A 25,661-nucleotide genomic window follows, 5' to 3' on the forward strand; every position below is an offset into this window, starting at 1 on the left:
ATAGTATCGCCCCAAAACTAATGTAAAGTATCCAAACAACAGAAGAATATGTGTTTATTGTCATGACTAGGACTATGGTGCCGTAAACTGCATGGATTGTTTTCCCCAGATGCAATAGAAACGGACCGGACATGACGTGAAGGTAAGTACATGTTTTAATTTATCTATAAAAAGTGCAAACAAAAGGTGCGCACAAAGCGGAGAACAAACTTGGCTAAGAAACAAAAACTACCACAAAGGCAAAAACTATGGACATGAAACAAAAGACTCGCTAAACGTGACATGAATAAACCAAAACTTACTTGGAAAGAAAAGAGCAGAGCAGCATGAACTATGAAATGGCATGAAGCAGTAAACATGGCCTGAAGCAGAGTGATACATAACCAGAGTGATGACGCCAGGACGACCAACAGAAAATGACAGGCTTAAATAGTCATGTGGTGATTGAAAACAGGTGCATGAGTCCAGCACGTGAAACAGGTGAAACTAATGGTCGTCATGGTGACAAAGCAAGGGAGTGAAAAAAGGAACTAAAAGAGTCCAAAAACCAATAGAACATAGCCAAACAAAACATGATCAAAAGACATGACATTTATCAAATCAAATCAAATCAACTTTATTTATTGCATTTCAACAGAAGTGTGCAGTAGATAGAAACATGTTACAACAGAAAGTAACCAGATATTAACAGTAAATTAGCAAGTAGGTTAATAATAGTTTTGACGAATGACTACAACCAGAAATGACAAAATATGTTACTGCACAGTCAAATTAGGAGCCTTTGTAACCTGTTTTAAAATGGTTGTATTATCATTTACATGCCAAATAATATGTTGTGATGTACAGTACATCATTATCGCAAGAGGCTGCAATAAATATTGCGATATGGCTTTTAGGCCATATACGATACAGGCAAGAAAAGTAGGTTTTACATGACATGAACCCTCCGGATTTGTGATTACAAACCCCTGATTTCCGTTTCCACTCCTGCGGGACAGCACCGCCATGGCGTTGTCATTCCGGATCCGTGGGCTAAATATACGCAAAGCTTCTTTTTTTGCCGGTTGTTGCAACACGGCGGTTCAATTCAGCTAAAAAAACAAAACAGAAACACTTTTGTCTTCTTGTCTTTAATATTGATTGTAAACGACAGGCAAAATTCCAGAAAAAAGTGCTGTTCCCCTTTAAATGTCCTAATGGGCAGTAAAGGACATTAAGTCAACTTGTCAAAGGTTTTTAGATGTAATTTCACCTTGTTGACTTACAAACCCTGTTTCCATATGAGTTGGGAAATTGTGTTGGATGTAAATATAAACGGAATACAATGATTTGCGAATCATTTTCAACCCATATTCAGTTGAATATGCTACAAAGACAACATTTGATATTCAAACTGATAAAACATTTTTTTTTTGCAAATAATCATTAACTTTAGAATTTGATGCCAGCAACACGTGACAAAGAAGTTGGGAAAGGTGGCAATAAATACTGATAAAGTTGAGGAATGCTCATCAAACACTTATTTGGAACATCCCACAGGTGAACAGGCAAATTGGGAACAGGTGGGTGCCATGATTGGGTATAAAAGTAGATTCCATGAAATGCTCAGTCATTCACAAACAAGGATGGGGCGAGGGTCACCACTTTGTCAACAAATGCGTGAGCAAATTGTTGAACAGTTTAAGAAAAACCTTTCTCAACCAGTTATTGCAAGGAATTTAGGGATTTCACCATCTACGGTCCGTAATATCATCAAAGGGTTCAGAGAATCTGGAGAAATCACTGCACGTAAGCAGCTAAGCCCGTGACCTTCGATCCCTCAGGCTGTACTGCATCAACAAGCGACATCAGTGTGTAAAGGATATCACCACATGGGCTCAGGAACACTTCAGAAACCCACTGTCAGTAACTACAGTTGGTCGCTACATCTGTAAGTGCAAGTTAAAAGTCTCCTATGCAAGGCGAAAACCATTTATCAACAACACCCAGAAACGCCGTCGGCTTCGCTGGGCCTGAGCTCATCTAAGATGGACTGATACAAAGTGGAAAAGTGTTCTGTGGTCTTGCGAGTCCACATTTGAAATTGTTTTTGGAAACTGTGGACGTCGTGTCCTCCGGACCAAAGAGGAAAAGAACCATCCGGATTGTTATAGGCACATGGTTGAAAAGCCAGCATCTGTGATGGTATGGGGATGTATTAGTGCCCAAGACATGGGTAACTTACACATCTGTGAAGGTGCCATTAATGCTGAAAGGTACATACAGGTTTTGGAGCAACATATCCATCCATCCATCCATTTTCTACCGCTTAATCCCTTCGGGGTCGCTGGAGCCTAGCTCAGCTACAATCGGGCGGAAAGCGGGGTACACCCTGGACAAGTCGCCACCTCATCACAGGCCCAATGGAGCAACATATGTTGCCATCCAAGCAACGTTACCATGGACGCCCCTGCTTATTTCAGCAAGACAATGCCCAGCCACGTGTTACATCAACGTGGCTTCATAGTAAAAGAGTGCAGGTACTAGACTGGCCTGCCTGTAGTCCAGACCTGTCTCCCATTGAAAATGTGTGGCGCATTATGAAGCCTAAAATACAACAACGGAGACCCTCGCACTGTTGAACAACTTAAGCTGTACATCAAGCAAGAATGGGAAAGAATTCCACCTGAGAAGCTTAAAAAATGTGTCTCCTCAGTTCCCAAACGTTTACTGAGTGTTGTTAAAAGAAAAGGCCATGTAACACAGTGGTGAACATGCCCTTTCCCAACTACTTTGGCACGTGTTGCAGCCATGAAATTCTAAGTTAATTATTATTTGCAAAAAAAAAAATTAAGTTTATGAATTTGAACATCAAATATCTTGTCTTTATAGTGCATTCAATGGAATATGGGTTGAAAAGGATTTGCAAATCATTGTATTCCGTTTATATTTACATCCAACACAATTTCCCAACTCATATGGAAACGGGGTTTGTAAATACAGATTCTGAAAGTGCAAATTTAGGAATAACATACAGGCATATCCCGGGCAGCTATGTGCGCATATAGGGTCCTGTGTCAAATGCCAGCTGATACGGGGGCCGGGGAAGCAGGGGCGTGGTTTGTTGGAGTTGTGTGTGCCTACAACGCCCGCCGTGGATGATGTTACTTTTGTGTTGTTGCTTGCTACTGAAGTGAATTAATTAACTTATATCATATTTTGCTTATGGTGATGATTTACATCCAACTGGGCGAAGGCGAACCACCAAGTTTAAGTAAATAGTGCTATTTCAGTTTGAGCACATAATAAGATAAGGCCCCTTAGTTTGATATTCGAAGGTGGATTGGATCACTTCTCGTAGGAAAAGAGGCTCTAATTGGGTCTTCGGAATGCAAAAGTGATAGCCCTATCCTTGAGAAGAGACTACCTGTCTAGCTCAACGTTATATGACTTAAAGCAGTTGTTTTCCAGACACTTACAAACAAACATCTCCTTTTATGGTCAGGATGTGCTCTCCTGACTTAGCACACACACAGAGAGACAGGAAGGAGAAATATAAAACTGATGTTTCGGCTTCTCCAAGTTAGGAGAGATATCTTTTTGACTTCGTTCTCCAGGCGCTGAAAAATTATGCTCGCTTGTAATAAAGCAACTTTTGATCCAGCCGCACTGCCGTGTCATTCTTCTGTCCGGACGAGGATGACAAGACCGCAAATACGCTTCACTACAAAAAAAAATAAAGTTGTCGTTCTGCGAGGAGAAACTGTCGTCTTTTTCATGAATCAAGTCAATGTGGGTATTGATGGACAAACGGCGACGCTCGAGACGTTCTGCGGGGTTTACTTCCATGTTTACTTTATCACATGATTATGCGCGGATTCGAGAGATCTCGTAAAAGTCTGCGCTGTTTCGCTGCACGGCGGAGCCGCAATATAACGGCGGTGGGGATTGAAGGAAGGCAGATGGCGGTGCCGTTCCACGCCGATTACGCACCACAGGAAATCAGGTGTAAGAGCTGCACCCTGTAGCCTCAACAAGGAGTAAAGGAACACAAAACAGGACACAAATGTAACAAAATAAAAGGAAGTAATTAGAGATGTCCGATAATGGCTTTTTTGCCGATATTCCGGTATTGTCCAACTCTTAATTACCGATTCCGATATCAACCGATACCGATTTATACAGTCGTGGAATTAACACATTATTATGCCTAATTTTGTTGTGATGCCCCGCTGGATGCATTAAACAAAGGTTTTCCAAAATAAATCAACTCAAGTTATGGAAAAAAATGCCATATTTATTATTGAAGCCACAAAGTGCATTTTTTTTTTTTTTAAATGCCTCAAAACAGCAGCTTGGAATTTGGGGGGGTGGGGGGTTTAGCGGGGGGTGTATATTGTAGCAAGGGGTTCTGGGTATTTGTTCTGTTGTGTTACGGTGCGGATGTTCTCCCGAAATGTGTTTGTCATTATTGTTTGGTGTGGGTTCACAGTGTGGCGCATATTTGTAACAGTGCTAAAGTTGTTTATACGGCCACCCTCAGTTTGACCTGTATGGCTGTTGACCAAGTTTGTCTTGCATTCACTTGTGTGCGTGTAAAGCCGTAGAAATTATGTGACTGAGCCGGCACGCAAAGGCAGTGCCTTTAAGGTTTATTGGCGCTCTGTACTTCTCCCTACGCCCGTGTACACAGCGGCGTTTTAAAAAGTCATACATTTTACTTTTTGAAACCGATACCGATAATTTTGAAACCGATACCGATAATTTCCGATATTATATTTTAAAGTATTTATCGACCGATAATATCGGCAGTCCGATATTATCGGACATCTCTAGAAGTAATGGAAGATTACACAAAAAGCGAACCCTGATCAGTTGGGATATGGAAGTATTGCAGTTGTGTGGTCTATAGTTTAAGTTTCTTATAGCGATAATTTCCGATATTACATTTTAAAGCATTTATCGGCCGATAATATCGGACTGCCGATATTATCGGACATCTCTAGAAGTAATGGAAGATTACACAAAAAGCGAACCCTGATCAGTTGGGATATGGAAGTTTTGCATTTGTGTGGTCTATAGTTTAAGTTTCTTATAGCGATAATTTCCGATATTACATTTTAAAGCATTTATCGGCCGATAATATCGGACTGCCGATATTATCGGACATCTCTAGAAGTAATGGAAGATTACACAAAAAGCGAACCCTGATCAGTTGGGATATGGAAGTTTTGCATTTGTGTGGTCTATAGTTTAAGTTTCTTATAGCGATAATTTCCGATATTACATTTTAAAGCATTTATCGGCCGATAATATCGGACTGCCGATATTATCGGACATCTCTAGAAGTAATGGAAGATTACACAAAAAGCGAACCCTGATCAGTTGGGATATGGAAGTATTGCAGTTGTGTGGTCTATGGTTTAAGTTTCTTATAGCGAGAACGTGGTGGTGGTGTCTGTGTCTAAGGAACCAGGGATATTTCTCCTGCTACACGTGTACCTGAGGAACCTCTCCTGACTCACGCAACCCAATTTCCTCATTAGCCTCAAGAGGTCATGGCGAAATTTAACACCAACAAAGGCGTACACGAAAGGGTTGAGGGCGCAGCGAAGGAAGGCCACGCACTGAGTGACGTCAGTCGCGTAGACGAGATTGTTCTCGTACGCACAGTCCGAAGTTCCTCCGTTGGCTGCGAAGACGGTAGCCCAGAACAAGACCACGTTGTACGGCACCTGACAGACCACGAAGACCACGACGACGACGAGGATCACTTTGACGGCCTTGTTGCGCTCAAAGTTTTGAGTCTGACAAAGTGTCTGCACGATTTTACTGTAACAGAAGCTCATGACCAACAACGGAAGCGCAAAGGCGAGAACAATCTGGCTGGTCTGGATGCCAACGCGAAACGGGTCGGACAAACTGGTGAAAGGAGTGCAGATGTTGTTGGTGACTGTTGTGTATTTCATTTCTGGTATGGAACTGATCAGAGCTGTGATCCAGACTATAACGGACGACACCTTGCTGACGAACACAGTCCGGGAGCGCAGTCGGCGGGCGGAAACAGCCTTGGCGATGGCAAAGTAGCGGTCCACGCTGATCAGACAGAGCAGGAACATGCTGCTGTAAGACGTGACCTTAGAAACCGTGTGCATCGTCTTGCACATGGCGACGCCCAACGGCCACTCGGCCACGTAGCTGGCTGCCCAGAAGGGAAGCAACAGCGCGAATAGCAGGTCTGCAAACGCCAAGTTGAGCAGGTACACGTCCGTCATGGTCTTGAGGCGGTTAAAGTGGACGAAGGTGAGGATGACCAGGAGGTTCCCCAACAGTCCCGTGCAGCTGATGGCAGTGAAGAAAGGAGACATGAACCACAGGCGGAACTGTTGGTTGAGGTCTTTCTCACAAGGCTGTGGAAAGCCGCTGTAGTCGAAGGTGACGAGAGAGTAGTCCGTCTCCTCTGTTTGGCATAAACACACCTGCAATCAAAGTCACATCAACGTAAATAATGGGTGGGGCTCATGTACAAACCCTGTTTCCATATGAGTTGGGAAATTGTGTTAGATGTAAATATGTGTGTAAAGGATATCACCACATGGGTTCAGGAACACTTCAGAAACCCACTGTCAGTAACTACAGTTGGTCGCTACATCTGTAAGTGCAAGTTAAAACTCTCCTATGCAAGGCGAAAACCGTTTATCAACAACACCCAGAAATGCAGTCGACTTCGCTGGGCCTGAGCTCATCTAAGATGGACTGATAGAAAGTGGAAAAGTGTTCTGTGGTCTGACGAGTCCACATTTCAAATTGTTTTTGGAAACTGTGGACGTCATGTCCTCCGGACCAAAGAGGAAAAGAACCATCCGGATTGTTATAGGCGCAAAGTTGAAAAGCCAGCATCTGTGATGGTATGGGGGTGTATTAGTGCCCAAGACATGGGTAACTTACACATCTGTGAAGGCACCATTAATGCTGAAAGGTACATACAGGTTTTGGAGCAACATATGTTGCCATCCAAGCAACGTTACCATGGACGCCCCTGCTTATTTCAGCAAGACAATGCCAAGCATCATCAACGTGGCGTCATAGTAAAAGAGTACGGGTACTAGACTGGCCTGCCTGTAGTCCAGACCTGTCTCCCGTTGAAAATGTGTGGCGCATTATGAAGCCTAAAATACCACAACGGAGACCCCCGGACTGTTGAACAACTTAAGCTGTACATCAAGCAAGAATGGGAAAGAATTCCACCTGAGAAGCTTAAAAAATGTGTCTCCTCAGTTCCCAAACGTTTACTGAGTGTTGTTAAAAGGAAAGGCCATGTAACACAGTGGTGAACATGCCCTTTCCCAACTACTTTGGCACGTGTTGCAGCCATGAAATTCTAAGTTAATTATTATTTGCAAAAAAAAAAAAAGTTTATGAGTTTGAACATCAAATATGTTGTCTTTGTAGTGCATTCAATTGAATATGGGTTGAAAAGGATTTGCAAATCATTGTATTCCGTTTATATTTACATCTAACACAATTTCCCAACTCATATGGAAATGGGGTTTGTACATACAATACTAATTAACACACAATTATGACACTAATTCGCAGAACTGCTTTATTTGGGGATACTCAAACATTGTCAGTATTCCTGGTCTTTACGCACTTCACAATCATAAAGCTACTGCAGATGAAGTATTTTCAATAACACATACAGTACAAGCTAAAAGTTTGGACACACCTCATTCAATTCTTTATTTTCATGACTTTAGATCAGTGTTTTTCAACCACTGTGCCGCGGCACACTAGTGTGCCGTGAGATACAGTCTGGTGTGCCGTGGGAGATTATCTAATTTCACCTATTTGGGGTGAAAAATATTTTTTGCAAACCAGTAAATATAATCTGCAAATGATGTGTTGTTGTTGAGTGTCCGTGCTGTCTAGAGCTCGGCAGAGTAACCGTGTAATACTCTTCTATATCAGTAGGTGGCAGCAGGTAGCTAATTGCTTTGTAGATGTCGGAAACACGGGGAGGCAGGGTGCAGGTAAAAAGGTATCGAATGCTTATACAAAAAATAAACAAAAGGTGAGTGCCCCTTAAGTAAAGGCTTTGAAACTCAGGGAAGGCTATGCAGAACGAAACTAAAACTGAACTGGCTACAAAGTAAACAAAAACAGAATGCTGGACGACAGCAAAGACTTACTGTGGAGCAAAGATGGCGTCCACAATGTACATCCCGAAAATGACATGACAATCGACAATGTCCCCACGAAGAAGGATACAAACAAAGTAGATGCGGGAAATATCGCTCAAAGGAAGACATGAAACTGCTACAGGAAAATACCAAAAAAAGAGAAAAAGACACCAAAATAGGAGCACAAGACAAGAACTAAAACACCACACGCAGGAAAACTACTACTACTTTGAGACAAGAGCTATAGTGATGCATGGTTGGTTATGGTTTAAAGTCACATCCAACAATTGCGACGACTTTTTACTGTCAACTGAGTTTCGTTTTTTAATGATTTCTGCTGGTGGTGTGCCTCCGCATTTTTTCAACGCAAAAAATGTGCCTTGGCTCAAAAAAGGTTGAAAAACACTGCTGTAGATTGTCACTGAAGGCATCAAAACAATGAATGAACACGTGTGGAGTTATGTACCTAACACAAAAAAGATGAAGTAACTGAAAACATGTTTTATATTCTAGTTTCTTCAAAATAGCTACCCTTTGCTCTGATTACTGCTTTGCACACTCTTGGCATTCTCTCGATAAAGTTCAAACACACCTGTGAAGTGAAAACCATTTCAGGTGACTACCTTTTGAAGCTCATCGAGAGAATGCCGAGAGTGTGCAAAAACGTATTTGTACAATTCCATTACTCCTTAGTTGTTAATAGATGGAGTGGCGAGGCTCAGACGTTAGAGCAGCCAACCAGAAACTTGAGGGTTCCTGTACTAATGAATCCAGCTTCCACTCTCCAAGTCACTGCCGTTATGTCCTTGGGCAAGACTCTTCACCCACCTTGCTCCCAGTGTCTATGATTGTTCTCATTCATCCAGGTCATTGTTTCTCACAGGGTGTCAGAATAATTGTATCTAAGTTATCACAAAACTTTGTGTTACCATGAGTTCCCGGCGAGAGGACAAAAGCTGTCTTTGATCTTACCAAGCAAAAGGCTTGGTAAAAAAAATAAAGTTTATGAGTTTGAACATCAAATATCTTTTCTTTGGAGTGCATTCAATTGAATATGGGTTGAAAAGGATTTGCAAATCATTGTATTCCGTTTATATTTACATCTAACACAATTTCCCAACTCATATGGAAACGGGGTTTGTAGCTCAGACCTGCTTGCTGTCTACAGGGATAATTAATATTATGAATGAATGCAAACCTAAAAAATTAACCGAGTACAACAAAATCAATATGAAAATAATTAAAAAAAGGTTAATAATGAGATTTCAGAACCTTTAACTTATATCAACAATTTATCATTTCAAACAGGCAAATTCGCAAACAAAATGAAAACAGCAAAAGTAGTATCGATATACAAAGCCCAAAACCAGTGAAGTTAAAACAGAATAAAAACAGAATACAATGATTTGCAAATCCTTTTCAACTTATATTCAATTGAATAGACTGCAAAGACAAGATATTTAATGTTCGAACTGAGAAACGTAATTTTTTTTGTGCAAATAATCATTAACTTAGAATTTAATGGCAGCAACATATTGCAAAAAAGTTGGCACAGGGGCATTTTTACCACTGTGTTACATGGCCTTTCCTTTTAACATGACTCAGTAAATGTTTGGGAACAGAGGAAACCAATTTTTGAAGCTTTTAAGGTGGAATTATTTCCCATTCTTGCTTGATGTACAGCTTAAGTTGTTCAACAGTGCGGGGTCTCCGTTGTGGTATTTTAGGCTTCATAATGCACCTCACATTTTCAATGGGAGACAGGTCTGGTCTACAGGCAGGCCAGTCTTGTACCCGCACTCTTTTACTACGAAGCCACTCTGTTGTAACATGTGGCTTGGCATTGCCTTGCTGAAATAAGCAGGGGCGTCTATGAAAAAATCCTGTATGTACCTTTCAGCATTAATGGTGCTTTCACTGGTGTGTAAGTTACCCATGCCTTCAATTGAATATAAGTTGAAAAGGATTTGCAAATCATTGTATTCTGTTTTTATTTACCATTTACACAATGTGCCAACTTCACTGGTTTTGGGTCTTGTACAAAACAGGAGACCAACACCAATTCACAAATTTTAGACTAGTTTCCTTCCTCTCCAACTTTTCCCAAATCCTTGAACAATTATTTAATAAAAAGTTGGACTAATTAATAAACAAAATTGATATACTTACAGATACTGGTACAGAGTAGAGATGGCAATTTAAACCGATAAAGATAACTGATAATCTCCAGACCTTTACAACCGATACTGATAACCGATATTTATGTATATATATTCACACAAGATGTTTTGAGAAAAAATATTATTTAACAGTTCACACTTTTGTCCAAAATGTATACACTCTAACAAAAAATATACACATCTATTGTAGTGATAAGGATAATGTCAACTAATATATTTATTTAACTCAACTATACTTTGAGTAGAAATACACTTCCGATGATAATTCTGACCCATGCAAATTTTGGAATTTATTGATTTTCACTTTTCAATCAGTTTTTTGATAGGCAACAAGCAACTCAGACATTCTGAATATGTTTTCATAAAATGAAAACTATTTTTGTAACACAACACATGTAAATGAGGGCAATAGATCTAAGTCAATAAGATTCTGCATTGCAGTGACCAACAACACCGAAACAAGTTGAGGCACATTTCTTGTTGATTGACAAAAATAAAATAAATAAATACATATTTTTCCCTTACAGGAATAAGTGCCTGTTCCTTAAATAAGCAACATTCTGTCAGAATAATTGTATCTAAATTATCACAAAACTTTGTGTTGCCATGAATTCCCGGCGAGCAGACAAAAGATGTCTTTGATCCTACCAAGAAGAAGGCTTGTAAAACTCCACTGTGCAGGATGGGAAGCAACATGGTGTTCTGTTTCTTTGATGTATTGTAATCCACAGGAATATTTTGTCTTGACCCGAGATCTACAAAGCGGAGAGGAAGCAGGGCCTGACCTCCCTCCAGGCACCTTTTCTTTGAACTGTTTTAAGACCTTTTTTTTTTTAACTGTTTTGTAATCAAAGGCGATGGCTGTTTACGACCCCCCTCCCTTAGAAACAGCTGTTGCCATGTAATCAGGGAAAGTCCAAATAAAAGAGGAGGCGTACAATCTTTCGTCAGAGCGTGGTGACACTGTACAAGGGCACAGGTGTTCGCGTTTCTTCTCATTGAGACAAATGTAGTTCTGTCTCTGTTTAATTCCTTGCTTCTTGTCTTGTTTAATAGATGTCATCAGTGTTTGAACCTGACATCTTCAATTTTAGAACATAAAGAAATCAGAGTTAAAAAAAATTTGTGAATTTGTTCCACTAAGAAATCATAAAAGTTGACAGTTACCTTTGCCTCCAGATAAACCATGAAATTAAACATAAACAACTAATTTTGTAATCAAGTTTTTTTTCTCCCAAAGGCATTTACGTTTACTGCGGTCGCTGCTATTAACGCTAGGTCTCGTCTTAGCAACACAGGCAGCTTCATACTGCTTCCATAAATCTTCATGTTAGTGAATTTTAAGGTGACTTATCAGATTGTATTGTGTTGAAGCTCGTCTTTAACCCACACTGTTTGATTCCTGCAGAGCATGTTTTGGAAACCAGGACTGAAATGTCCTCTTCTGACACCGTAAAGAAAGCCCACATTGGTGACTACTACGCCATGATGCTTTTCTCTGTACACAAGCAGTATCAACACAACACTACCTATCCTGCACTACCTGCAGTCAAGGAAGCAGGGCGAAACTTTCTCACGGCGTGCAGCAACAGAGCGACCAGAGCGGCGTGTGCTGTGCCACTCGGGCGGGCATTAGCCCTTGAGTGCCCGGTAAAATAGTCAATTCCGGCGTCGCTAAGTGTCTACGTTGGTGTGGCTCGTTTCTAGCCTAGATCCAAGTTGCACTGCAGCCGGGCTCGGCTCACCTTCAGCCGTGGCCCAGGTTAGCATGGGTCCGAAGCCAAGGAGAGTGGTTAGCCCCCCTGAGGACGACATGGAAGAAATTAAGAAATCTCTTGAGTTCTTGTCGGCTGAGATCGCAACAATTGCTGACCAGCAAAAGAAAATTGTGGATCTGATGGGTGACATTCAGTCACTCAAAAGACTGAACACGGAGAAAGACAAAGCTATAAAAGTTTTGGAATGTCGCGTGGCCGACTTGGAGCAGTACTCCCGCATGAACAACGTGATCGTCAGCGGACTTAAGACCAAGCATCGGTCATACGCCAGTGTGGCAGCCCGGGAGAACGGTCCCGTAGGGCGGGAGGGAGTTCAATCGGAGTCAGAGGTGGAATCACTGGAGCAGCAGGTGGTCAGCTTTTTGGGGAGCAGGAGGATCTCCGTGGACAGGAGCGACATTGAAGCCTGTCACACCCTGCCTACGAGAACCAAAGGAGCAACACCAGCGATCATCATTCGCTTCACCAACAGAAAGAACAAGATCGCGATCCTAAAACAGGGTCGCAAATTAAAAGGAACGGAGGTGTACATTAACGAACACCTCACCAAAAGGAATGGTGAGATCGCCAGGCGCGCACGAATCCCGAGGAAGCAAAGCAAAATTCAGTCTACATGGACTGCTAGCTGTAAAGTGTTTATCAAGCTGAATGGTACCACCCCAGAAGAGGAGAAAGTCATGGTCATCAACGACATCAGTGATTTGGACAAATTCGATATCTGAGGAACTATCTGCAGCGATGTAGGACCCCTGTGTCTACTCATGGACACTTTTCACACACACATCATGACTGTCACTCATTGTTTCCCTTTTTTATTCTTTAGTTTTTTTAATTCTTTAGTTGTTTGCTGCAGTTGCAGATGTCATGCCTATGTACTAGTTGGGCGTTGTTATATATGTCTACCTGTACGGCTTTTTATGCCTCAAAGCAGGCCTACACTACTGTGTTTCAGGGTCAATTGTAAAAAGCAATATAAGTCATCAATCGCTCTCTCTCTTCATCATGGTTTCATACAACCTTAAACTACCCGGCAAAGGCCTACTGATAGCTCACTTGAATATCTGTAGCTTAAGAAATAAAATCCCTGATTTATGTATGATAATGAAGTCTAATGATATACACATTATGGCAATATCTGAAACCCATCTTGACTCCTCTTTTGAGGATGATGAATTAGCTGTAGATGGATACACAATTTTTAGGAAGGATAGAACAAGATATGGTGGAGGTGTAGCTGTGTATGTGCAGAGTCACATTCCTGTGAAAGTAAGACATGATTTAATGTTGGCTGATATTGAGGCCCTGTGGATCCAGGTTCACCTGCCACAGACCAAACCCATACTGGTTGGGTACTGCTATAGACCACCTAGTGCCGATATAAAATACCTGGATTTAATATGCAAGATGTTGGATAAATCTAGTGATGAAAACAGAGAGATATATTTTACAGGGGACACAAACATTGATTGGTCTGCTATGTGCCCGCTGAAAAAGAAACTTATTGCTGTAACTAATGCCTGTAACCTCACACAGACTATTACACTACCAACCAGATCAACTATAAATAGAAATGGGCTAAAGTCATCCAAATGCATTGACCACCTATTCACTAATGTTCCTGATAAATGCACTAAAACAGTATCAATAGCTCTTGGCTTTACGGATCACAACTTAATTGCAATAAGGAGGAAGACCAAGCTCTCCAAAGCTCCTAGTGTGACTATACATAAAAGATCTTATAAATATTTTAATGAAGTAAAATTTATAGATGAAGTGAAACATGTTAACTGAGAAATTGTGTGTCTTGAGGAGGATCCCGAAGCTGCTTTGAGCACATTCATGAAGTTATTTTTGCAGATTGTAGATAAGCATGCTCCTGTCAGGAAAACAACTGTCAAGGCAAATGGCGCCCCCTGGTTAGGGAATGAGCTCAAAGCACTTATGAAGCAACGTAACCAGGCTAAAAAGTTGGCAGACTCTTCTGGTCTACTTTCTGATGCGATGATCTATCGTAAATTAAGAAATCGTGTAACTAAAATAAATAGAAGTAATAAAAAGGTATATTATCAGACAAAGATCTATGACTTTAGACATGATGGAAAACAATTGTGGAAAATTTTAAATCAAATAATGGGAAGATCAGCATCATGTAAAACAAATTCGTATATAGAAGTTGATGGAGCTTACCTGACTAAGCCAATGGAAATTGCCACATATTTGAATAATTACTTCACAAACAAGGTGGAAAATCTGAGAGTGAATATGACGCCTTCTGATGGCTCCTCCTCATGCACATTAATTGAAAATCATACAATGAAGGGTAAAAACTGCAGGTTCGATTTTGTACCAGTTAGTAGTTCTGATATTGAGAAATTGTTGTTATCACTGCCATCTGATAAACCTGCTGGGACGGACATGCTAGATGGCAAATTGTTAAGAATTGCGGCATGCCATGTATCAACTCCGATTTGTCATATATTTAATAAATCATTAAGATATGGAGTCTTTCCTGGGGTTTGGAAGGAGGCTAAGGTCATCCCTCTACCCAAGGACAAAAATAAAGATTTTACTGTTAAAAACAGTAGACCAATAAGCATACTTCCTGTTCTTAGTAAATTGATGGAAAAAGTTGTTTTCAAACAAATTCAAGATTACTTTACCTACAACAAACTGATGTCGGGTTCTCAGCATGCTTATAGGCAAGGTCACTCAACATCTACTGCTCTAGCTCAGCTGACTGATGACTGGCTGTCACAAATGGATGTCAAGAAGATGGTTGGTACTGTCCTGATTGACTTTAGTGCGGCATTCGATGTCATAGATCACAACATAATGATCTCCAAACTGAGAAAATATGGTTTTAATAGTATGTCACTTTCTTGGATGTTGAGCTATCTATCAGCAAGATCACAGAGAGTGTGTTTTAATGGTAGCCTATCTGAACGCAAGTACAATTACTGCGGCGTGCCTCAAGGAAGCTGCTTAGGTCCTTTACTTTTTATTATTTTTACTAATGATCTTCCCTGTGTTACAACAAACACCAATATGGTTATGTATGCAGATGACACAACTCTATACAGTACTGCCTCTACCTTAAATGACCTAGAAAACAACTTAAATCAGGACCTGGAGAGAGTGTCCCGCTGGGTAAATGATAGTAAACTTGTTGTGAATATTGACAAAACAAAAAGCATTCTTTTTGGATCCAGGCATATGCTTATTGATGACTCACAGCTTCATATTTTAATGTCAGACATACGTAATGAGCAGGTCAAAAAAGCAAAATTGCTTGGTGTGCTATTAGACAGTCAACTGTCATGGTCCGATCATATTAATGGTATTTCAATGAGAATGGGAAGAGGTTTAGCCATGGTCAGGAGGTGCTCCACCTTCTTGACATCCTCAACAATGGCTCAAGTCATACAGTCCTTGGTTTTCTGTCATCTTCATTACTGTCCTATAATATGGTCCGCTACGACTAAGTCTGACCTGAACAAACTGCAACTTGTTCAGAACAGAGCGGCTAGACTGGTACTTAAATGTTCTTTGCACACTAATATTGCATTTATGCATTCACGCCTGTCCTGGTTGTCTGTTGAACAAAAGATGCATTGTAGTCTCATTATGTTCTTTAGAACTATCATTTTAGATCAATCACCAGATTATTTTTACAAACAGTTTTTAAAATCAACTAACACACATATTCATGACACTAGGAATGCCAGCAATGGCTATTTGGCACTTCCTGCTCCCAGGACCAATCTCCTCAAACATATAGTCATGTATAGATGTACATCATTTTGGAATGGGTTGCCATCTCACATTAATCTCTCACAAAGTAAATTGTCATTCAAGACAGCTTTGAAGATACACCTATTGCAGCTGCCCACATGACGAGAATTTTTAATACTGGTTTTAACTAGCTTTTTATCTTATGTTGTATTTTTCCATTGTATAATGTCTGTTATTGCATGTATTCTTTGCATTTTTCATTTTGTATGCTCCTATATGGACCCCAGGAAGACTAGCAGTCGCCTTGGCGTCAGCTAATGGGAATCCATTCAATAAACAATATCATGACATCACAAATATGCGACCATACCGTATGAGAGGGGTTGACGAGCCAGGCAGCAGCAAAGCCACAACAGAGAGAGTAACGACAAACACGGAAATGGTAAGCATTGACTATTATCAGCTCATTTTATCAGGTTGATTTTTCATTATCCGAATTATTTATATGACTTCATAATTGCCATCATCGGTCGATAATTACTATATCGGCCGCTGCATCGCTAGTGCATAGCTAACATTTCAACATCATTGTCACTCATCAAAATAACTAAGTAAGTATATAATAAATACATATACATAATGAATAAATAAGTTTGTGATGCGATACGCTAACAAAATTTGGGGTCCAAATATTGAAAAACAAATCCTACGAAACCGAGGTACCACTTTTTAGTGCTCCTCCGAATTTCCCACTTCAACCGAGAGAGTCATTTCAATTTGTGTTGGAAAACTTTCTTACCTTGTAAATAATCGACCACAAGTGGAAAACTGGCAGAAAACTTGGAAAACCTAAAAAAAATAGATGATCCATAACTAAAACAAGAAAGACACATTACATTGTCACAAGATGATACATTTAGTGATGAATGACCTCACACAAAAAAGTAACATGAATTTAGGATTGTATTTAGCAAATATTGTTACATATATATACATCTCTTTCATATTTAAAAATACATATTATGTATATATATGTATATACATACATATATATACATACACAATCACACACACACACATACATACAGTATGTACATATATATATTTGCATATATGTGTATATATATATATGTATGTATATACATGCAAGTATATATATATGTATATATATATATCTATATATATATATACATACACATATATGCAAATATATATATGTATATATATATATTTGCATATATATGCATGTACATACAAGTATTTATATGTATATATGTCTATCTATATATATATACATACACATATGCAAATATATATATATATATATACATACAGTGTGTATATATATATTTGCATATATATGTATGTACATACAAGTATATATATGTATATATGTCTATCTATATATATATACATACACATATGCAAATATATATATATATATATATATATATATACATACATACAGTGTGTATATATATATATACACATACATATATAAACCTATATATACACACATATATACCGGTACACATACATATATATACATACATATATATATATTTGCATATATGTGTATGTATATATATGTATGTATATACATACAAGTATATATATGTATATATATATATACACATATACATACATATATATATATACATACACATATATGCAAATATATATATATATATATATATATACATATTTACACACATGCATACATATATATACATACACATATATGCAAAAATATATTTAAAAAAAATATACATGTATATACACACATATATATATATATATAAAATCAGTCACTGCTTCCCTTTTGTATATGCATGTTCTACAAACAACAAGTCTTCTACTATTAAATGAGTTAGCTTACTTACCCCTGGCAAAAGTCATGTTGCCTGAGAGCTGCAGGTAAAGCCACTAAAGGCAGAAGTGCTTTACCTCAGCATTGTCTGGCGGTTTCCCTTTAAAAAAAAACATTACTGAAAGTTGTCATTATCAACGTGAAGGATTATAATATTAAACAACGATGCCACTGAAATACACAACACAGACGTGATACAACGCAGTATTATTATTAAGAGATAACATTATTTGTTGAAGCTGTTCATTGTTCTATGTCAGTCATTTAAATGAGCTGGCATCTATGATCAAACATTTTAGGAAGCACATATAAATTAGCTGTCACAAGACTTTAAGCCACATCAGAACATTATAAAGAAGATTTAGCCCCACGCTGAAAATAGGATAAAAGACAGCAATACGATTAAACCTCGTTTTTTATTTTTACACTTATTATATTTACAAGTGTATATATTATACATATTTTCCACCAGATGTACACAAACAAATGAGCAGAGGTGGGTTAAGCAAGAGAAATAGTACTAACAGAGTGACATAATTCAAGCAAAAGTCAAATTTAGTAATCCAAATATTTATTTAATTAGTACAAGTAATTATTCAGTGCAAAAAAACTACTCAAGGACTGAGTAACTGTTGAGTAACTTCTGATATATTTAGTAGCTATTTTCAATGGTACTTGCACAACTATATTCGGCGTGTGTGTGTGTGATAGAGACACTACTACATATACCACAAACAATGCACTATTTACAGTCACTTATGACGTTCTAACGGGGCTATTGTTAGTATATGTGAATGGTCTATCCACCAATGTACACACAAATTCTACCCCGCTTTACCAAGCTTCTTTTCATATGAATTTACTTTACCATGTTTTAACCAAAACATTTTTAATTAGCCAGAAATAACAGGGTCCTCTGTATTTGTTAACAGTTACTGCTTTTAATGGGTTTTTTTTTTGTTTTGTTTATTTGCTGAGAAAAAATGCACATATACTGTATATATATATATATACACATATACTGTATATATATATATATATATACATACACATATACTGTATATATATACACACACACATATATATATATATATATATATATATACGCAGATCATATAATTATAATGATAAATAAATGATAAATGGGTTGTACTTGTATAGCGCTTTTCTACCTTCAAGGTACTCAAAGCGCTTTGACACTACTTCCACATTTACCCATTCACACACACATTCACACACTGATGGAGGGAGCTGCCATGCAAGGCGCTAACCAGCAGCCATCAGGAGCAAGGGTGAAGTGTCTTGCTCAAGACACAACGGACATGACGAGGTTGGTACTAGGTGGGGATTGAACCAGGGACCCTCGGGTCGCGCACGGCCATTCTTCCTCTGCGCCACGCCGTCCCAATGGTGATTTTAATATCGGGCAGAACAGGGGTTAGTGTGTGTGCCTCACAATACGAAGGTCCTGGGTTCAATCCTGGGCTCGGGATCTTTCTGTGTGGAGTTTGCATGTTCTCCCTGTGACTGCGTGGGTTCCCTCCGGGTATTCCGGCTTTCTCCCACTTCCAAAGACATGCACCTGGGGGTAGGTTGATTGGCAACACTCAATTGGCCCTAGTGTGTGAATGTGAGTGTGAATGTTGTCTGTCTATCTGTGTTGGCCCTGCAATGAGGTAGCATCTTGTCCTACCGCCCGAATGCAGCTGAGATAGGCTCCAGCACCCCCCACGACCCCGAAAGGGACAAGCGGTAGAAAATGGATGAATGGATGGATTAACATATTTTTCGATTTTTGTGTTTATCTGAAAAAGATCAAATCCATGAAAGGAAAACAGCATAAAATGCAATTTTATGGCAATTTTCTAATGAAAATCAACCCTTTTTTGTTTTGTTTTAAAATCTGCCATATATAAAAAAAATCGAAAAACGGCCCTAATTTAATTTTTTGATTTGTGTTTCAGAATTGAAAATAGAATGAATGGAAGGTACACGGACCTACGGGCTATTTTTTTGTTTGTTCATTTGCTTAATACACAAGCATAAGATATTTAGTTTTCATGTTTTTGAGGAAGTCCTATGTTGAGTTATTTGAATGACACTCAGCACAGGGTTGGTCTGAGCGTGGCCCCTGCATCTTATACTTTTCCGTATAAAACATTTGGAGGGCCCTGCTGTCACACAGAACCAGGAAGAAGCCAGACAAATATACAGTGAGCTCCGTCTCACGAGATGAGTACACCTGTGGTTGTGGTTGTTTTTTTTATATATCATTTATGTGCAGGGTAAACCACAAACTACAAAGGTGCAATAATGCACTGCTACTTGAACACAACTGCACGCATTATCAGTACGACACACTTTAGAGAAGTTGCACTTTTGAGGTGTTAAATCAGTTTGTTTGTTAAGTCTTAATTTAAAGGCACAATGCACACAGACATTAGGTTCAAAGACAGATATGTTCTGCATATAGCTCATTTCCATCTGCAGTACGGTACTTGGTTACCTCGATTAAAAAATATACAATAACATGCAAAACAATTATTACAATCAAATTATACTATAGCACAGGGGTGTCAAAGTCGTTTTCACTGAGGGCCACGTCGCAGTTTTTTTAATGCATTTTATTAGCAGATTTTTTTTAAACTAAAATGTAAAAAAAAAGGTAAGTTGCAATAATTTCACCTCAAAATGTAATGTATGTTGGAAAGACAGTACTGCTGTTTTTATGTTAAAAAAAAAGGCAGCTCAATTGCCAGAATGGTACTGTAAAATTGACCTGTTTTTTTATTGTAAATAAAAAAAAAAAACTTGCAATTTTACAGTAACATTTTGGCACCTGAGCTGCCAGTTTGTTTTGGGTTTTTTTAAACCGCAAATCAACAACTGTAGATTTTTCGGTGTATTACTGTAAATTTATTAGAGTAAAAAAAGTATTGTTTTTTTAATTTAGAGAAAAATGCTGTAAAAACAGCAGTACATTTCACAATTTTACCATGAAATCTATCGCCCCACTGGACCCTATTCGGACTTTATCACTGTATTTTCAGAGTTTGTTCCTGATGTTGTGACACACGCAGATAATATAATTATAATGGGTGATTTTAATATCGGGCAGAACAGGGGTTAGTGCGTGTGCCTCACAATACGAAGGTCCTGGGTTCGATCCTGTTGTAAATTTTAAAAAAAATGCAATTTTATAGTAACATTTTGGCACCTGAGCTGCCAGTTTGTTTTGGGGTTTTTTTTTAAACCGCAAATCAACAACTGTAGATTTTTCGTTGTATTACTGTAAATTTAAAACAGTCAAAAAAGTATTGTTTTTTTAATCTACAGAAAAATGCTGTAAAAACAGCAGTACATTTCACAATTTTACCATGAAATCTATTGCTTCTTTTACATTGCACAATTTGATAAATTACTTGCTTTGAAATCAATATTATTAGTATTTATTTAGATTTTAATTTTTTTTGGAATGTTTGATAATATACTTTTGCATAATTACACAATATTTAAGTTAACATAACTTGCGATTACATGGGAGTACAAATGTATTTGTTTTCTCCCAAAATAGAAAGAAAGAATACATTTAGTAAGAAACGTTACAGTACTTTATTGATACATATTATTTCCAGGCTTTCGAGGGCCAAATAAAATGAAGTGGCGGGGCACATCTGGCCCCCGGGCCTTGAGTTTGACACATGTGCTATAGCATGTAATCAAATTAAGAACAGTCATTAAATGCCCTCTCATTGACACATACTTGTACATTACAAGTACACTTGCAAAAGAGGCTTTACATCTGGGTATGCGACACTGCCCCCTAGTGGAAGCTCGGGTGTTTCTAGTTGTCACAGCAGGTGTAAACTGGACAAAGTGCTGAAGTGGCGCTGGTGCAGTGTTGTTTAGGATTCGATTCGTGTTGATGCTAATCTTTGAATGTTGTCAAAATGTAACAGTGTGTATTTTTGAAGTACGAAACAGGGATAGTGTTGCTGTTGTTTTTGTGCAGGTTTTCCAATGGCCTCAGTGTGACATTCCTTGTCTGGGACCAACCTGTTAAACAATGGTAAAGACGAGACATTTAAATACGTTTGAGCTGCCTCCAGTGGATACATTTGAACATTTTTATGTTGCACTTAAGACTCTGGCACATCTGTTTGATATGTTTTTTAAGTGTCGGGTCTAAAATGACACGCAGGTAACGATATTCACTAACATTTTGTTTTATTTCCCTATTTACAGTTATATTTGGAAAAGATGACATTATATATTTTTTACAAAATACATTGTTGCCGTTTTCTTAATGTTTTAATGTAAGACTCGAGTCATGTAGCCATGGATCCTTTAATTCATATATGTATATGTATATATATATATATATATATACAGTATATGTATATATGTATATCCATCCATCCATTTTCCATTCTCAGCTCTATATGTATATGTATACATACATTATATATATATATAAATATATACCTGTATATATACACACACATCCATCCATTTTCTACCGCTTGTCCCTTTTGGGGTTGCGGGGGGGTGCTGCATATATATATATATATATATATATATATATATATATGCCCTGCGATGAGGTGGCGACTTGTCCAGGGTGTACCCTGCCTTCCGCCCGATTGTAGCTGAGATCGGCTCCAGCGCCCCCCCGCAACCCCGAAGGGAATAAGCGGTAGTAAATGGATGGATGGATGGATATATATATATATATATATATATATATATATATATATATCAGTGACGTGCAGTCACTAGAGGGGCCTCACCTGCCATTATGGAAAGAAAAAAAATGTAAATTTTTTTTTTTTTAATTAAATTGTTATATGTATCCAGTGATTATACTATAAAGTTATTTTCCATTTAACTTCACCAGTTTTAGATTATTTTTATTTAAAATCGCTGAATTTTCACATTTGCCGTTCAAATACTGAGAAGAGACGGACGGTGCGGTGAACAGCAGCCAGTTGAGGCACGTCACTCAGTTGTGCCTCACCATGAACTGCAGACTCGGCTAACTGCTGGCCTGCTGTGCAGTGAGACCGTATTGCTATACGAACTATATTATACATTTCCATAATTTAGTTAGCTGAGGTATATAATGTACAGTGTATTTTGTCAACAACTATATGTGTGTAACGTATTTCTTGTGCTGAGCAATCATAAAACGGCTGCGAAGACGCACTGGCTGAGGCTCGCAGTAATCCCGCCTCCTGGTGGTAGAGGGCACTAGTGATCCCAGAGATCATTCATGCGACTACTCGGCTGCAGAATAAGTGACAACAAGCAGCAGCAGTTAGCAGCGATCGTTTATTTTTTCCTCTCGCCTGGACTTTTAACATGGAGGATTACATATCAAAAATAAAAGTTTTCCAAACTGGACTTTCAATCGAAGCAGGAGGTAATACTTAAAGAAAGATCTCCATCGAGACAGAGAGACTTTTAAAACTGAAGAAAGATAAGGAAGACTTCTATAAACAAGTTATCGATGCTTTTGTTCAGAAGGAGCGGCGCAAGGACTTCATATATAAGTAAAGGTAAGACCATAATAACGTTTTTTTTATTAAATGTGCTTTTTTTGTGTGCTACAGTTTGTATGTGTAAAGTTAAAGTTAAGTTAAAGTACCAATGATTGTCACACACACTAGGTGCATGTGGTGAAATTTGTCCTCTGCATTTGACCCATCCCCTTGATCACCCCCTGGGAGGTGAGGGGAGCAGTGGGCAGCAGCGGCGCCGTGCCCGGGAATCATTTTTGGTGATCTAACCCCCAATTCCAACCCTTGATGCTGAGTGCCAAGCAGGGAAGAATGCTGGTATGAGCTTTTAAACATAACCCGTTAACTGCTGCCAATCAAATGGTGAATAAGATACTCTTTAGGGTTCATATGTTTGTAAATCTGACTGTGAAGAAGTCAGTGCCTCACCAGCCATCAACCTCACTGCACGTCACTGATATATATATATATATATATATATATATATATATATATATATATATATATATATATATATATGTATGTATGTATGTATGTATGTATACATATATATATATATGTATGTATGTATGTATACATATATATATATGCATACATATATATATATATATGTACACGTACAGTATATATATATATAGATATGTATATATATGTACACGTATATATATACAGATATGTATATATATATATATATATGTACACACATATCTATATATATGTACATGTATAGATATATATACATATATGTGTATATATATATATGTATACATATATATACGTTTATGTATACATATGTATATATATATATTTATACATATATATGTGTATACACATATATGTATACATATATATATGCACACGTATATATATATACAGTATATATATAGATACATACATATGTACACACACATATATACATATACATACATTATATATATATATGTACACGTATAGATGTATATATATATATATATACGTATATATATATATATGTATACATATATATATATATATATATATATATATACATATATATGTGTATGTATTATTTGTTGATAGAAAACGTTGGATTCCTAATTTATTTGATTGAAGATGAACAAATTAAAGGCAAAATCACAAAATTCAACAGTAAGCAAATTCCGGACTGTAAGCCGATTCTTTTTTCTACGCTTTGAACCCTGCGGTTTATAAAACTGTGCAGCTAATTTAGGGACATTAAGTGAATAGTTTTTATTAAACACGTGCAAATACACTTAAATGGTGTGTTATTGTTTGTGCTTTGGCACCATCTTTTGGACGTGTTTGCTCACTGCAGGTGAACCGTAAGTAGAAGTGCCGTTCTGTCTCCTAATTGTCAATAGCATTTCTACTCATATGGATTCTTCATTCATAACTCCATGCAACTTTTGCACGTTTTACAGTATAACTAAACTATTCAAACTTACTAAACCATCCCATGTGTGATGTCTGTAGGAGTGTTTTCATGCATATTTGTCCGTGCATGAGCTAATATGCTAACACGTTTACGAGTGTCTGTGTTAGCATTCGGATTGTATTTTTACAGTTTCACAAATTCTTCAGTAATCTCACCAAGACGTCACCGAGGTTTTATTGAGTCTATTTAGCTGTTGGGAGAGCTGGCTTCTGCAGCGTGTGGGTCCTGTTTTGTTTGATCAACCGTTTTACTGCCACAATTAAGACATGCAAATAAATATTTAGAAAATATTTGTGTAAATAATGGCGCAGTGGAAGAGTGGCCGTGCGCAACCCGAGGGTCCCTTGTTCAATCCCCACCTAGTACCAACCTCGTCATGTCCGTTGTGTCCTGAGCAAGACACTTCACCCTTGCTCCTGATGGGTGCTGGTTAGCGCCTTGCATGGCAGCTCCCTCCATCAGTGTGTGAATGTGTGTGTGAATGGGTAAATGTGGAAGTAGTGTCAAAGCGCTTTGAGTACCTTGAAGGTAGAAAAGCGCTGTACAAGTACAACCCATTTATCATTATTATCATTTTACAACTTATATATCTGCAGCTTATAGTCCGGTGCGGCTAATATACTATTCCCCCTAACATTTAGAGGGTGCGGTTTATATAAAGGTGGGCTCTATAGTCGAGAAATGTGTACATTTGCGGTATCGCCCACGCCTACTGTCTAGGTCAGGGGTCGACAATCTTTTCTATCAAAAGAGCAACTTTGCCCGCTATTCCATGAAATAAAAATTGTCTGGAGCTGCAAAGGTACAAAACAGCCTATACACTCATTTATTTTACAATCGCAACTTGACTGTTTGGTTTGTCTTAGCAGACGTTTTGCCTCTCATCCAAGAAGGCGTCATCAGTTCATGCTCATAGACTTAGATTGGTCAGATCTAATCTAGCGGCTGGTGCCAAAACCCCAAATATTTATACTCCGAAAAAACC

The 25,661-nt window shown here is 38.3% G+C and overlaps 1 protein-coding gene across 1 annotated transcript; it reads right to left on the bottom strand.

The window, feature by feature from the left end:
- Positions 1-1,924: 1,924 nt before the first annotated feature.
- Positions 1,925-16,666, bottom strand: ccr7 (chemokine (C-C motif) receptor 7). Its single transcript, XM_061977273.2, has 2 exons — positions 16,652-16,666; positions 1,925-6,458 (listed from the first exon to the last, which is right to left on the bottom strand). The coding sequence occupies exon 2, from the start codon at positions 6,345-6,347 to the stop codon at positions 5,412-5,414; it is 936 nt and encodes a 311-aa protein (XP_061833257.2). The 5' UTR covers positions 6,348-6,458; positions 16,652-16,666; the 3' UTR covers positions 1,925-5,411.
- Between the last annotated feature and the right edge of the window lie 8,995 nt (positions 16,667-25,661).

Source organism: Nerophis lumbriciformis, linkage group LG16, assembly GCF_033978685.3.
Source record: "Nerophis lumbriciformis linkage group LG16, RoL_Nlum_v2.1, whole genome shotgun sequence".
Taxonomy (NCBI): Eukaryota; Metazoa; Chordata; class Actinopteri; order Syngnathiformes; family Syngnathidae; genus Nerophis; species Nerophis lumbriciformis.